This window comes from Bos indicus, chromosome 24, assembly GCF_029378745.1.
Source record: "Bos indicus isolate NIAB-ARS_2022 breed Sahiwal x Tharparkar chromosome 24, NIAB-ARS_B.indTharparkar_mat_pri_1.0, whole genome shotgun sequence".
NCBI lineage: Eukaryota > Metazoa > Chordata > Mammalia > Artiodactyla > Bovidae > Bos > Bos indicus.
Window position 1 is genome coordinate 884,340 of NC_091783.1, and position 16,103 is coordinate 900,442.

Genomic DNA, 16,103 nt, shown 5'->3' on the forward strand with positions numbered 1-16,103 from the left:
CACGTGTATCTGATGTAATCTGCTTTGAAGACCCAGTAGTTGAGCATGGGAGACAGATGGGGCCAGTGACTCCTCCCGAGCCTCCTTGGTCCCAGTAACGTGTGACGCAGGCATCCAGCCCGCAAGCCAGTTTGCAAGTCGTGGGCCTGAGCAGGGACTGACATTAGGAGCTCAGCTTCTGGAAATGGAGACGCCAGTCTACACAACACGAACGCCAACACCACGCCAACCGTGATGACGTTTGGTTGCTCTTTATGCAGCTCCCAACCCACCCAGAACACACGTCACCTACAGGGGCCTCTCTCCACTGCACTTCACTGACTCATGTCTGCAGAACCCGCATCAAGTGCTTCTCCAAAGCCAGTGTATGGGCCGTCTGCAGAGTGGAGACAGAGGGGATTTTATGTTTGGGGCTGAGTGAAGAGACTTTATTGAACATTTCAGAGTTCCTTCCATACATATTCTTCGCAGAGCAGCTTACTTTAATAAGCTGGATCTAATAATGTCACAGTTCATGTTGAGAGGTGCTATGCATAAGTCAGTTTGAAAATGAAGACAATGGAGCAGGGACCTGCATTCTATAAAACTGGGGACCGATATGCAGAGCTAAATGAAACAGTGTAGGGTGCAAGTTTTTCCTTCAGCTACAGAAAACTCTGAGGCCTTCAAACACTGGTGAGACTACCTGCATTCACTTCAGAGGGTAAAGTGAGACACTGAACGGCTGACTCAGAGCTGCTGCTCACACAGCATGTTCAGCGAAGCTCCTGGTTAGACAGAGCTGGTTTTCTAGGGAGGGAAGTGGAGCTGCTGCTGGGATGCTACTAGAGGAGAGCCCGTGGGCACCCAGAGCTGCCATCCCCAGGGAACGTGACAGCACCTCCCTTCTGCCCTCTGCACCTGGGGCACAGAATCAGTCCTAACACTATACACGGCTGTTCTAGGAGGGAAAACAGCAAGATTCCTCTCACCAAGACTCAGAGCTTCAGGAAGCAGGGCCCAGAGGCAGGAAGGCTACCAAGAGCCTTGCACTGAGACACTGCACTGAGTGTCAGTTGGGTGGGCTACAAAGGGAAGGGGTGTGTGTGCGCATGCCTGTGCTCTCACTCTGAGACACTGTGCTGTGTCTGTGTCTGAGTGTATGAGTCTGTATGAGAGTTGGGAGGACTACAAAGGGAAGGTGTAGAGGTGTGTGTGCACATGCACGTTCTCACACTGAGACACTGTGCTGAGTGTGTGTCTGAATGTGTGTGAGTGTGAAAGATGGGAGGACTACAAAGGGAAGGTGCCCTAAGGTCTAGGGAAGCTTGCTGCCATCCCGCTGGTCGTGGCCAGTTTGGGGCTGTCTCTGCTGCAGGGCAGGGCTTCCTCCCAACAGAAGCTACAGCAGAAGACACAGCTTTCCTTCAACACGAAGGCTACAGCAGCACCATGAACTTTCAGGTAGAACTGAGACGGCATTTCTCCAGCCTCCGACAGCACGTGTGTGAGCTCTGGTTCCAGCCTGGCAAGATGGGAGCACCAGAAACACCCTGGAGGCACCCACAGTCCTTCAAGGCAGGTGCTCCCACGTGCGCCTCACCGCCCATCAGCGCAGGGCCCGTGCACGTCCTCACACTGGCCAGTCCTCCCTCCGGACATCTCTGGTCTGGACAAGAGTCTGTGTGAGCACCCACCTTCCTAAGGAAACAACCACACAGGTACCCGCACCCCTCCAGGGCACCACATGCACCAGCCCACAGCCATGTGCCCAGAGCGGGTACCCACGTGGCTGGCTGGTGTCCCAGAACCCTTGCTGGCCCTCCAGCGGGGGCCGCATCCCTGCCGGGCACTGCCCCTCGTCCCAGGTGCGGACAGGGAACGGAGCATCCAGGCCATGCCACTGCTGCTGGGATACGGGCAACCTACCCAAGAGATGTTATGAGAAGGGGGATCACACACCCTGAAAGCAGCGCTACAAACGTCTCTGCTGTATCTCAACAGGAACCCTTCTCCGATCGTCTGAACTGGGTTGGTAGCACTTCCAGTACTTCAAGGCTGACACCTGGTGAGTCAAGACGCCCCAAGTTTAGGACACTTTCTCTGCGTCAGACTCAGATGGTTATTTCCTAACGAGGCTCATCTAACACACGCACTCTCTTTGGAAGTCACAGCACAGAATCTCACACTCAGAACAACTCATCAGCAACTCAGGGCCAGGACTGACATCTCCATCAAAAGGCACTAATGTGACGCTAACCCGACTGCAGAGAGGACAGCCGTTTACAGTAGGAGGCGAACGAAGCAGGCAAAGCAGCGCCTCTGTGAACAGAGGCCACCGGTGCATCCCAGGACTCAAGTGTCCACGAGTCTGCACGTCCAGGAAGACCAGGGGAGCACGGCAGCCACGGATCTGGGGGCTGTGGAGAGACCAGTGCGTGAGCAAACGTGCACACGTGGATCCCAAATAAGGAGGCCTGACCGCTTGCCATCCACCAAGAGGGTTTTACACCCTTCCCACAGGCCTCCTCTGCAACACCGTACAAGGGGTGCAGACGGCATCGGCAGTGCGCATGTGCCCGGAGCCGGTCACGATCCACTGCCTTCTGGTCCTTTCTCTCCACCTCAGTTCCTGCTCTGCTTCTCGGAGCCCCACTCGTACCCTGGGGCGCGCTCCTCAGGAGGCCCCTTGATTGTCCAGGGGCTTGTCACTCCCCACCCTGCAGATAGTTCTTGGGAGAGAGGTCATCGTCCACGTGGGGCTTGGCCTTCCTCCTCCTCATCTGCTTCCTCAGGTCAGCCACGTGCTCTGGCCACAGGGGGCTGGCACTCCCATGCCCTTGCTCTCTCCTCCTCTTGTACTCCAGGATCTGCTTGTTGAGTGCCTCATGGTCAATCCCACACAGGTTCAAGTGTGCTGCAGGGCTCAGGGTATCACTTGGCGGAGCCGCGTCCAGGGCCTCGGGGTCACTGGGGGAGAAGGGGAGTTGTCACACCAGGCACAAATACCACATGGCATACAAACACTCCATCAGCCCCTGCCCACACACCGCGCTGCCACGTCTGCAGTGGAGCTGTGGAGCCAGCACAAAGCAGGCTTTGGTCCAGCGGCCTCCAGTCCAGCACTTCTTGACCAGCACTCCCGGAGCCTGTATGTGGCTCAGGCCACCAAGCTCCTGAGGCAGACATTCTGGGCTGACATCAAGTGTATTTTCATTGCTTCCCCACTTAAACATGGCTAGTGCACTAGGCTAGTTAAACAGAATCATGGGGAGCTGGTCTTTAGTTACCTGATGAACCAAAAGAGAAGACAAGTCCATTCTGAGGGCAAAACCAGAGCAATCCTCTCAAAACCCCAATCTGGCCACAGCACGCCCCTCACTCTCAGACCTGGAAGGGCTCCAAACCCACAGGCACTCCACCTGCCTCGCCCAGGTCTGCTCCTCACTGAGCTGGAACTGGGGACTCACTGCCACTCGGGGCTTCTGCCCTAGCTCAGGGGTCTAAGTGTTGCCCCCCCACCCCCTGGCAGGCTGGCTCCTGTAGGCCCTGGCCCCTGAGGCCCTGACAGTGCCCAAGTGATGCTCACATAGATGATCTAAGGACACAGACTAGACACCAGGTGGAGCTGTTTCACCTGGAATCCTCACGTCACCTTCTCAGAGGCCTACCCTGATGTTCACTGCTTCCTAGCAAAACGCAGGCTCCAAAGACACTGCCATTCGTTCACAGCATTCCCTAAGCGTTAGAACAGGCCTACTGGGAGCAGGCACTCGACATAAATGCACGAGGGAACAGAGAGGATGAGCTGCAACCACTAGCACTCAGCGTGCAGGCCCCAGCACTTCCAGTGGGCCCGGAGGCCCTCCTGACAGTCTCCCCGAGTTGCTGGGTAATGGGCCAGGCTGCCACTGTGGCCTGCCATGGGCCAACCCTGGGTTGGGCCTCAGGCCAAGACCCTAGGGCATAAACCAGGGCCCACCCCCCTACACTGGGCTGGGGGTGGGCAGCACTATACAGCAGTTGTGGAACCCAGTACATCCATAGCTGTGTGTGCCCACATCAGAAACACACGTCCACATGTTACCACCTGAAGTCACTTTGCACAAAGTCTTCTTTTTCACCCCGGGGTCCAAAATCAGCAATTGCCAGCAGCCGATCAACCTGAAACAGAACAGACAGTGGGTTAGCGGAGAACTGTGCTTCTCCACTGCCTGCGGAGCGGGGCGCCCACGGACTTCAAGTGTCAGGCTGCCCAGAGCCACGGCCACCTCAGGGCCCGGCTGCGTGACAGGGCTCCCTCCCTGATGTTGCCCATGCCCACGATCTTAGTTACACTTGTTCTGATAATGAACCGAGTCTTCTCAAAAGACTGTACTTAAAGCGTGTAAATGTTAGTCAAATTTACAAAGGAACCAGTTAAATATTAGTTGAATTCCTGACACTTACTGGTTTCTAATGAGGTTCTGTAAAATGCTTCAATTTTGCCACAGAATTTGCTTGAGGGAAAGAAGCCCCCAGCGTGGCTATGTGGGAGTCACAAAGCCCAGCATTTGACTCCAGCTCTGCGGGGTGGGAGGGGCGAAGGCTGGAGATGTACTCTGCTGCTCAGCAGGGCCCAGCAAGGCCCCCCACCTTCGCCTGCCTGCTTTGATGCTGCCAGGTGCTCCCACCCAGGCTGGGCACTGAGGCCTGACCTCCCACCTCAGTGCGAGCCCAGCCAGCCGGACCCACAACCAGGTCCCGACATCCACATGAAGTCATCACCAACAAGTGACGCTGTTAAAACCACAAGGTGAGAAGAGGCAGAACCAGACACGAGTCAGTCCACAGAAAACCCAGGAACAGGACGATACTACATCGAGGACAAACAGGCCTCCTCGAGTTAAAACTGGGAGTTAACTCACATTCCTGATGGCCAATGTGCTGAGCACCTGAGTGTGCACACTGGTACTACCACCAGCAATGAGCACCCCTGAGTGTGAGCACTGGCAGGACCATCATTAGCTTTTAGGTAATCAGCAAAGTGGGGCTTCCTTGGTGGCTCAGTGGTAAAGAGTCACCTGCAATGCAGGAGACACCGGGTGGATCCCTGGGTTGGGAAGATCCCCTGGAGGAGAGCATGGCAACCCACTCCAGTGTTCTTGCCTGGAGAATCCCATGGAGAGCACCCCTGAGAGTTGGCACTGGTAGGACCACTGGTGCTGAGCACCCCTGAGTGTGAGCACTGGCAGAACCACCAGTGCTGGGCACCCCTGAGTGTGAGCACTGGCAGTACCAGTAGTTTTGCTGAACTACCTAGGTTTCAGTTTGGACACAGCTGATTACTCAGCCTCTTTCAAACATCCAGACCTGTGACCTGAAGACTGCATTCTATCCTGAGAACGCAAAGTAAGCTGTTCAAACTGGAGCAGTAGCAACTACTTGCGACTTTTGTTGCAACCAATATTAGACAGACAGAAGACTCCAAGTTTCATCCAGAACTAATTGCAAATTTCTGTGCCTATCCAAGCTGCTTACCAATGGATGATTTTAAATCTTAAAAATGTACAGAGTCTGAAAAACTCTGCTCTGACTTAGCCAGGGGAAGCAGTGACCATGCCCTTGACGATCACCTACCCAAATCAGAAACCCACTCTGGTCCAGCCTTTACTCCTAACTACAGTGAGACAGAGTGCGGGACGATGCGGCCAGCCATGGCCTGACCTTCCCTTGGTGGGTCCATGTGCAGGACCCACCATCACCATATGGCTCGTGTCCGACCCTTCAGCACTTCCCTTGGGCATGTGTGGTAGGACAGACAGGCCTGAAGTGCACAAAGGCCCCCCTAGAGACACACAAGCATACAGGTGGGAGCATATACCCTCCCCTCCAGTGACTTTTCTGAAAAGGAACCCACATAGCCAGGGAGCACCTTGCAGCCATGAAATGTTCCTCCACAGAGAGTGGGACGAGTAACAGTTCAGTGAGAACAGGGAGCCCACCCTCCGGGACAGGCTGGGCTCCCGCAGCCCTGCACGGGGACTCCTGCTGGGGTCTGCACACCACAGCCCAAACCCCACCTGGGCTGACAAGCGGCTCTGCACCTTCACTCCTGCTCCCCTTCTAGCGAGGAAACCACACACCCACGAGGCTATTATCCAAATAGTGTTTCCAGTATAGGTTGTATGATGAACAATGAGAGACAACAATGTACAACTGGGTCTTTTTTCCTGTGGACCTACGCACTACCTAGTCTCACAGTGAACACGCCGCCGAATCCTCCTGCAGTGCTGCTGGCTTCCTCAGTGAACCTGTGAAGGTGTAAGACACCTTAATAACCAAGGAACTACCACCAGATGAAAAATGCATGTATGTTAACAGGTTTTTAACCTTTAAAACCTGTACTTAAAGCAAGGAAAACAACTAGGAAACAATGCGTAAAGCCTTACGCATACAGAAGTTGACACAGTCAAGAGGCAATTATGCCAAAGCCTTACCTCCATCACAGCTGCGTATTTTTTGTCCTGAACAAACACTATGGGAGGCACGTTCCTCAGGGTCTGCTGCGACATCAGAAGATGCCTGGAGAGAAAATAAGGTTGGAGCAGTTGAGGTGACATCTGGTGGAGGGGTGCCAGAAACAGATATGTCATCTCACAAAGAGGTGAGACCTGAGTTTTGTTCATCACAGTATTCAAAGATGAAAAGTCTTCCTTAGCCAATGGCCACGTCTCAACAGGGGTATAAAATGCATCATCACAACTGTTTTTAATTCTCTAAATGCAACTTTTGAGATCAAGTCTGACATGAACTTGGAATGGCCTTCCGGGCATCACCACCAGCGTCCTGTCCCTCCATTCATGGGCACCAGCAGCAGCGCCACAGAAGGGTGGCCGCCAGCCCACCACCACCAGACGCCAGACACAGAAAACACTCTGGGACACGCAGGCACAGCTGCTCAGCGACAGAGCTGGTACAGTCACGCGGAGACCTTCACACTAAAGCCTGGCAATCCAAAGAGGTGGGAAACGTTCTGTTCAACTGACTTTTCTGATTGCTGCTGCTTCTTAGTCGCTTCAGTCGTGTCCGACTCTGTGCAACCCCATGGACTGTAGCCCACCAGGCTCCTCTGTCCATGGGATTCTCCAGGCAAGAACACTGGAGTGGGTTGCCATGCCCTCCTCCAGGGGATCTTCCCGACTCAGGGATCGACCCTGTGTCTCCTGCATTGCAGGTGATTCTTTACCACTGAGCCACCAGGGAAGCCCCACTTTTCTGATTACCTAAAAGCTAATCAGAAAACGATGCTGTTATCTCAACACTTGTTGGGAATCTCTTGTTTTCTTCTTTCTGTGAAATGTAAAAACTGAGAGTGACTGACCACTTTTTGATGATGTCCGGCTTCAGAGACCACGGCACTGTGAGGGATGCACAGTGGCTGAAGCAAGCACACAGGAGAACACCAGACCCGCAGGACCCTGCTCTCAGCATCTATCCCCTCATCTTCTAAAAAGGAAGCATGGGGCTTCCTTGGGATCCAGGGGTCAAGAACCCGGGGACGCAGGTTCAATCCCTGGTCCAGGAAGAGCCCACACCCCATGGGGCAACTGAGCCCCTGAGCCCCAACTACGGAGCCTGTGCTCCGGAGCCCGTGCTCTGCGACGAGAGAGTCGGCCCCGCTCCCCACGACTGCAGAAAGCCAGTGTGCAGCATCGAAGACCCAGAGCAGCCAAAAATAAATAAAAACTTTAAGAAGCAAAATGAAAGTACAGTGGAGGCAGGAGGCCCAGGGAGAAAGGAGAGAAGAAGGGAGGAGAAAGCCCAGTTCTGAGGTTTTCCACATTTTAAAGACTGAGGAGAAAACTGAGTAATTTTTTTCCTACCACCCAGCTCAGTGGTTCTCACAATTTTTGGTCTCAGAACCCCCTTTATACTCTTAACAATTACTGAGGACACCAAAGACCTTTTGTTCATGTGGGTTACATCAATCAATACTTAACACGTTAGAAAGTGAAGCTGAAAAATGTAAAAATATGTCTTCACTAATTCATTTAAAGTAACAGCTGTATTTTAAATGCGGTTAAGAAAAGTGACACTGCTTGCCTGGCTCCAGATTTCTTTAAAACCCAGCGTAATGCAAGTCAGCTAGATCCTCACCTCTGTATCTGCATTCAATCTGTCCTACTATTTTGCTTAAAAAAGAAGAGGGAAATTTAAGCTCACGGATCAGAAACTGAAAAAGGAAGAGTATGTGAACAGCCCTTCAGAAAGGTGTCGACGTTCTCTGATGCTACACAGAATCTCAACAAAAGTAGTTTATTTAAGGCTGCAATGTGGAATCTGAAACCAGATGGATGGACAGGTCACTCTCTGTACATTAAAATCCTGTGATCCTCCTGCCCTCTGAATTGACCTTTCCCCATTGGTGATTTTGTAACATCATACATTGGTATATTTCCAAAAATACTGATTTACCAAGTTACACAGATTTTCAGAATGATGATGCACTTTAGAATATATCGTCTCCAATCTCACCAAAAGGGTCTTATGAACTGCAAAGCTGTCAAACTCACGGATGTGGGTACAGGCTTTCTAAAATTCTCATTTTCACTGAAAGCTTGCATTTTATCACTGGTCAAATATGGTCAGTTGTTTTCTTGAAGTGACAGGTTTACTTTACTCACTTTGGAGAAAATGTCTATCAAATACCTACATCTTAATAACCATAGTTGGTTCACTTGTTCTTCCAAGTGAAAAATGTGTATTCTGGGTCACAATCAGCAACCACAATATTTTTCCAAGACAACCACCAGGGCTTCATCCACACTTTCCACCACAGACACCAAAAAGATGTGCCCAAGCGTAGATTTAATAAAGGGAGTAACTTCTGCTTATTCACCAAGGCTGCCATCTCAGGGGTCGCACAGAGTCGGACACGACTGAAGCGACTTAGCAGCAGCAGCAGCATTCTTAATGAAGCTGGCAGTTGATTACCGTGAGTACATGCTGACGCCACAGTGACGACCAGGACATCCTCAGGGCAAACGTCCACACAGCGAGAAAGAAAAACCACACCTCACCATGAAAACAGCTCTAAACTCATGAACGTCCCCCCACAAAGGACCTCAGGGGTCCCTGGGGAACCAGGACGCACTTAGAGAACCACTGACCTGGCCCGTGGCTTATATGAAGATGTGAATTCTGCTCTGAAATTCAAGAAAACACTTACAAAATTTTCCTTAAAAGCAAAAGTGGTGAACACACCGGCCGGCAGGCAGGGTCAGGCAGAAGACTCACCTCATGTGCGCAGCGCTCCTCCGCAGGACGGCCTCTGTGTGTGCGTTCTGAGCTTCGGAGAGGGTCGCCCTCCAGAAGACACGGCAGGCAGAGAAATCTGAAGTCAGAGAGACCTGAGCCCCCGACCCCCGCCCCAGATCACTGTCAGTTCACCTGGGCTCTCGTGGACAGAGGGTGTCAGGAGATAGGCACTAACCCAGGGGCAGTCCTGGCTTCGCCCCCAGCACCAGCGCCAGTGCCAGGGCCCCAGGCCCTCGCCACCCGCATGCCCTGACCTGACTCCAGCCCCTGCCCCACCCCAGAAATGCCTCAGTGCCCTCTGCCTTCCCTGGGTGAACCCACTCCACCTTGAGGGTGAAGATGGCAGGAGCCAGCTCCCCGTCCTTACCCTGAGAGGAAGGCACACGGGCCACCACTCACCTGACCCAGGTCTTCCTCTGATGGCCCGCCTCACCCCAGGCAGAACGCCAGGCACTATCTGTGCCTGTCCCCCACGTCTTCCTCCCGACACCTCAAGGCACACACCGAGCCTCCCTCCTGCCTCTCCCAAGCGCGAGGCGCCTGATGGGGTGCGAGGTCCCATGGTTACCTTGCAGAGCTCCACGTTCAAGTCGCACAACTCCTGGCTCACTTCAGGGGTGCACAGCAAGTCTGTGAGCGCTTTATAGAGGAGACCGTTCAGGGCCCTCAGGCGTACCTGGTCTTCCTTCCGGGTTCTCCGAGAGGTGCTCTTCGTCAGGAACTCCAACTGGGATGACTTGTGGGTCTCCATCAAGAAGAAAGGCCAACATTACACAAAGGCCAACATGACACCTATATGCGAACCTTACTGACAACAAGGGTCACCCTCAGTCTCCTTGGCTTTCATGAGGATATACTCATTTTACAGACCTGGACCCGTCTAGATTTTACCTAGCATCCCTTCAAAATTAAAAGTATGGCCAAGTACATATATTTTTCAAAAAAAATCTTAGTGAAATGTAACCCACATACCATAAAATTCTCCTTCTTAAAAAGTACAATTCAGTGGTTTCCAGTATCAGTTCAGTGCTCAGTTGTGTCCGACTCTGCAACCCCCATGGACTGCAGCATGCCAAGCTTCCCTGTCCACTACCAACTCCTCAAGCTTACTCAAACATCGAGTCAGTGATGCCATCCAACCACCTCATCCTCTCGTCCCCTTCTCCTCCTGCCTTCAGTCTTTCCGAGGATCAGGATCTTTTCCAATGAGTCAGTTCTTCACATCACGTGGCTAAAGTACTGGAGCATCAGCTTCAGTCCTTTCAATTAATACTTAGGACTGATTTCCTTTAGGATGGACTGGTTTAATCTCCTTGCAGTCCAAGGGACTCAAGAGTCTTCTCCAACACCACAGTTCAAAAGCATCAATTCTTTGCCCCTCAGCTTTCTTTATAGTCCAACTCTCACATCCATACACGACTATGGGAAAAACCATAGCTTTGACTAGACCAACCTTTGTTGGCAAAGTAATGTCTCTGCTTTTTAATATGCTATCTAGGTTTGTCATAGCTTTTCTTCCAAGGAGTAAGTGTCTTTTAATTTCATGGCTGCAGTCACCATCTGCAGTGATTTTGGAGCCCAAGAAAATAAAGTCTGCCACTGTTTCCTTTGTTTCCCCATCTATTTGCCATGAAGTGATGGAACCAGCTGCCGTGATCTTTTTTTGAATGTTGAGCTTTAAGCCAGCTTTTTCACTCTCTTCTTTCACTTTCATCAAGAGGCTCTTTAGTTCCTCTTTGCTTTCTGCCATAAGGGTGGTGTCATCTGCATATCTGAGGTTATTGATATTTCTCCTAGAAATCTTGATTCCAGCTTGTGCTTCATCCAGCCTGGCATTTCACACGATGTACTCTGCATATAAGGTAAATAAGCAAGATGACAATATACAGCCTTGATGTACTCCTTTCCCAATTTGGAACGAGTTTGTTATTCCATGTCCGGTTCTAACTGGTGCTTCTTGATGTGCATGCAGATTTCTCAGGAGGCAGGTAAGGTGGTCCCATCTCTTTAAGAATTTTTCAGTTTGTTGTGATCCACACAGCCTAAGGCTTTAGTGTACTCAGTGAATGTGAATGTGAGCATGAAGTCGCTCAGTCGTGTCCAACTCTTTGCGACCCCATGGACTGTAGCCTACCAGGCTCCTCTGTCCATGGGATTTTCCAGGCAATAGTACTGGAGTGGATTGCCATTTCCTTCTCCAAGGGATCTTCCCAACCCAGGGATCGAACCCAGGTATCCCACATCGTAGACAGACGCTTTACCATCTGAGCCACCAGGGGTTTTTAGTATACAGAGTGTATTTTTTTCTAAAAGGAACCATTCATTACATACACTTCCATGATACACATACAATGTATTTCAGAGATACTGCAGGTTCCTTCCAGACTATTACAATAAAGCAGATATCACAATACAGTGAGTCACACAAATTCTATGGATTCCTGATGCATATAAGTTATGTCTGCACTATTAGTGCACTGTAGTCTATTAAGTGTGCAATAACAGTATATCTAAAGACAACATACATGCCTTAACCGAAAACACTTTATTGCTAAAACACGCTGACACTGACTTGCCAAAGCAGGGCTACTACAGACCTCAATCCCTAAAAATCACAGTATGTGGGAAACGCAACACAAGGAGTGCTTGCATACCTATACATATCTGTGTTACACACACACAACCTGAACGGACGTCACCATGTTAGAATCTGATAACAGATACGACATTCTGGAAAACTGTGGTGTCATTTTTTTAAAGGTCAAATCCCCACGTTAGCAGTGTATGCAGGCTCACCCCTCCAGTACTGATGCGGACAGACCACAGGCTGGAGTGCTGCCCAGGGCAGGGCCTCCTGCCCTCCGAGATCCCAAAGTGCTTGTCACTGCTCCTCCTACTTACCAAGTGAGAGCCCAAGGAAGGACCTTCATACCAGAACTTCTTCCTGTGGGAGAAAGTGAGAACTCTGCTGGATACAATGGCAAATTGGGTAAGAAACAGTTACAAATGCTAACCGCAGGTTATGATATCATAGCTGTTTCTAAAGGGCTAAGCCTGAACATACAGATTAAGTTCCTGAGGTTCTAAAAGATTTAGTTATCCACCTGACAGCAGCATGGGTTTTCGGGGAGAGACAGGAGGCAGTTTTAATTCAGCTCAAGGTTTTACCTAAAGTCTGCTTCTAGTCCCAAAGATGGAGAAAGGGGATCTTAAAAACACACCTACCACATGCATGACAGCACTGTCCTACTCAACAAAGCTGCTGCCTGGGATCTGGTTAACAACTGACACGGTCACACATCAACAGCTAGGTCAGCAGAAGGCAGATGGGAGAGCCAGGCTCCTGACTGCTGCAGACAATCAAGGGAGGGGGGTGAGGACCATCCGGGCACCAGCAGATAAGAGATGGAGGTCAGCAGGAACTCAAGTTCCACTTTTTACAGCTACAGGTGGTGACATGGAGAAACATTTATAGATAAGCATATACCCTTGGCTTAACCTGAACATGTATTGTTTTCACTTTGTCAGCTGAAAGGGTATAAAAGACAAATACCCCAGGAGCAATGACATACTCAGCTCCAGATCATGGTTCTGATGCCAGTGTCCAGTGAAGGAACCAGACAGAGCTCCTCGGAGGAAGTGGCTGGTTCTAGCACTGAGGCATTCTGTAGCGCCATAAAGTGAAGAAGAGCTAATAAATTTCTTTAAATGTAAAAACTTCTTCAAGGGTTTCCCTGGTGGTCTACTGGTTAAGAAGCCGCCTGCCAACACAAGGGACACGTGTTTGATCCCTGATCCTGGAAGATCCCACATGCCACAAAGCAACTAAGCTACTGAGCCCACACGTCCTAGAGCCTGCAATGAGAATCTGCTCACCACAGCTAGAGAGTAGCCCCCTCTCCCCACAGCTAGAGAAAGCCTGCAGGCAGCAACAAAGACCCAGTACAACCAATAAATAAATAAAATAAAAACTACTTCAAAACCCCTAACAATGAGGCATGTCAAAGGAACATAGGAGCCACCTGAAGAGCTACCAATGGTCCAAAGCTGGAGCAACTGGAGCAAAATGAAGTAGTAATGGGTTCTAACCTATGGGTGCATACTGACAGGAATTAAGAAATGGAGAAAAAGAGACACATGTTCTATCAAGAGTCTCAATAATTCATGAACCTAAATCACACTACTCCTTAGGTGTGAGCGGCATACAGTGACTTCCCTGAAAAGATGACTGTATGGAATCAGAGCGGGGGAGGTAACTTTACAGTGGATAAACCTGACAGACACAAAGGACCCCAGTCAGTGATCAAGACCAACATCAACAGGGATAAACCATGTTGATACCATGTATGTGTTCATATGGTGTGATGATGTGATGAAAACGTCACTTCACATGTATCGTCTTCCCCCCAAACCAAAACCCCAGTATAATCAAGAGAAAAACATCACACCAGGACCAACAGAGAGGCATTCTACAAATATCTAACCAGTGCTCCTCAAACTGTGGAGGTCATCAAGCACCAACAGTTGGAGAGGTATGGTAAGTAACCTGCTGCTGCTGCTTAGTCGCTTCAGTCATGTCCGACCCTGTGCGACCCCCGAGACGGCAGCCCACCAGGCTCCCCCGTCCCTGGGACTCTCCAGGCAAGAACACTGGAGTGGGCTGCCATTTCCTTCTCCAATGCATGAAAGTGGAAAGTGAAAGTGAAGTCGCTCAGTCGTGTCCGACTCTTAGCGACCCCATGGACTGCCGCCTACCAGGCTCCTCCGTCCATGGGATTTTCCAGGCAAGAGTACTGGAGTGGGGTGCCATTGCCTTCTCCAACTTACCATACCTAATATCATGTAAATGCTACCAAAACAGTTGCCAGCAAGGAAAGCTCAGGTTGTGTTTTTTAAAACTTCGTGGAATTTCTTCTGAATATTTTCAATCCAAGGTTGGTTGAATCCGGGGATTTGGAACCTCGGACCCACGGTGGAATGTAAACATCACTTTGCTTTAAAAGTTCACTTTGCTTATAGCAGACTTAAAATCATCACAACTGTATGAAAGTACAGAAAAAAGGCAGGGAGGAAAAACCGCAAACGGTAGCTGTGACGGGTGGGCTTTCACACGCGGAGACTGCGCTCAGACTTGGCTGCGCGCTCGGGCGCCAGCTAGCGCCCAGGCGGAGCCCTCACCCTTGAGGACCCCAACGCCGGGCCACCGCCCCAACAACCTCCACCCCACTCGGGAACATTACTTGGTTTTCGAAGCAAATTTCTTGAGCAGGTTCTTGCCACAGGACACAGGCGAGCTGTGCAGACCTCGGGCACCGCTCAGGAGCCCCAAGTGGAGCCTCGGCCGCCCCCTGAGAGCGGCCCACATGTTTGCTCAGCGACTGCGGACAAATGGCGACGCAAGGCAGGGCGACGGTGACGAGGAGACGTGGGGAGGGGCAAAGACAGACTGGGCGACCTTTGCGGGGAGAGGTGGGCAGGAAGACAAACGCGGCGGGGCTGAGACCAAGGCGTGGGCGGGGCAACGTTACCAAGGAGACGTAGAGCGGAGGGAAGCGGGGCGGGGCGACGTGTGGGGCAGGGCTACGCTTGCGCGGCAGAGGCAGGGTGACGTTACTAGGGAGACGTAAACCGGAGCGACGCTAAACGGTGCGGTGTGCGGGGTAGGATACTTTGACAGGGGCGTGGGTGTGGGCGGGGTAATGTTGCCAAGGAGACGGGGAGAGGAGCGCTCGGGGCGGAGAAAAATGTAGGCGGGGCTATATTGACGAGGAGTCGGCGGGGCGTCGTTGCCAAGGAGGCGTGGGGCGGAGCGACACGGGACGGGGCGACGTGGGGACGGAACTACGTTAACGGCGCGTGGGCGGAACGTCGTTGCCAAGGAGACGCGGTGCAACGTGTGGGGCGGTGCTACGCGCTGACGTGATTTGGCATGGGCGGGGTGACGTTGCCAAGGAGACACTCAGGCGAGCGACGCGGGGCAGGGCGACATGTGGGATGGGATACGTTGACAGACGTGTGTATGGGCGGGCAACATTACCAAGGAGACACTCTGGCGAGAGACGCTGGACGCAGTGACGTTAACTGTGACGTGTCGTGGAGCGAAATTGACGGGGAGACATGGGGCGGGGCGAAGCGAGACGGGGCGATGTATAGGGCGGGGCTATGTAGATAGCATATTCAAAAGCAGAGACATTACTTTGTCAACAAAGGTCCGTCTAGTCAAGGCTATGGTTTTTCCAGTAGTCAGGTATGGATGTGAGAGTTGGACTGTGAAGAAAGCTGAGCGCCGAAGAATTGATGCTTTTAAACTGTGGTCTTGGAGAAGACTCTTGAGAATCCCTTGGACTGCAAGGAGATCCAACCAGTCCATTCTGAAGGAGATCAGCCCTGGGATTGCTTTGGAGGGAATGATGCTAAAGCTGAAACTTTGGCCACCTCATGCGAAGATCTGACTCATTGGAAAAGACTCTGATGCTGGGAGGGATTGGGGGCAGGAGAAGGGATGAGATGGCTGGATGGCATCACTGACTCGATGGACGTGAGTTTGAGTGAACTCGGGGAGTTGGTGATGGACAAGGAGGCCTGGGGTGCTGCAATTCATGGGGTCGCGAAGAATCGGACAAGACTGAGCGACTGAACTGAACTGATGTAGACTAGGGCGTGGCTGGCCGACGTTGCCAAGGAAGACGTGGAGCGTTGCCACTCAGGGCGGAGCGATGGCCTTGAGGCCTTGAGGCCTTGAGGCCTTGAGGCGACGTGAGGCTGGCAGACGCGTTAGGGGAACCGGTGAAGCGGCTCTGGGCCAAGTGCTGGACATGCTGGGA

At 51.7% G+C, this 16,103-nt stretch overlaps 1 protein-coding gene across 3 annotated transcripts; it reads right to left on the bottom strand.

Moving 5' to 3' along the window:
• Nucleotides 1-235: 235 nt before the first annotated feature.
• RBFA (ribosome binding factor A) lies at nt 236-14,777 on the bottom strand. Of its 3 annotated transcripts, XR_002183616.2 has the most exons (8): nt 14,520-14,773; nt 12,181-12,223; nt 9,848-10,024; nt 9,259-9,371; nt 6,459-6,543; nt 4,070-4,143; nt 2,240-2,949; nt 236-2,044 (listed from the first exon to the last, which is right to left on the bottom strand). XR_002183616.2 is itself a non-coding variant. In XM_019986865.2 (7 exons), exons 1-7 carry the CDS (start codon nt 14,642-14,644, stop codon nt 2,688-2,690), a joined length of 771 nt encoding a protein of 256 aa, XP_019842424.2. In that variant the 5' UTR covers nt 14,645-14,777; the 3' UTR covers nt 400-2,687. The 3 variants fall into 3 exon arrangements, 2 of the variants coding, with proteins under 2 accessions (XP_019842424.2, XP_019842422.2); XM_019986865.2 differs by having other exon boundaries at nt 400-2,949; nt 9,956-10,024; nt 14,520-14,777; XM_019986863.2 differs by having other exon boundaries at nt 400-2,949.
• Nucleotides 14,778-16,103: the final 1,326 nt, after the last annotated feature.

What these genes read in the sequence shown, in the direction of transcription:
- RBFA (XM_019986863.2), bottom strand. Translation starts at nt 14,644, where the DNA reads ATGTGGGCCGCTCTCAGGGGGCGGCCGAGGCTCCACTTGGGGCTCCTG. An exon ending in CTTCCTTGGGCTCTCACTTG is followed by an intron (nt 10,025 to 12,180) that starts GTAAGTAGGAGG and finishes TTCTTGATGGAG; the next exon opens with ACCCACAAGTCATCCCAGTT. An exon ending in TTTGTGCAAAGTGACTTCAG is followed by an intron (nt 2,950 to 4,069) that starts GTGGTAACATGT and finishes CTTCTCCCCCAG; the next exon opens with TGACCCCGAGGCCCTGGACG.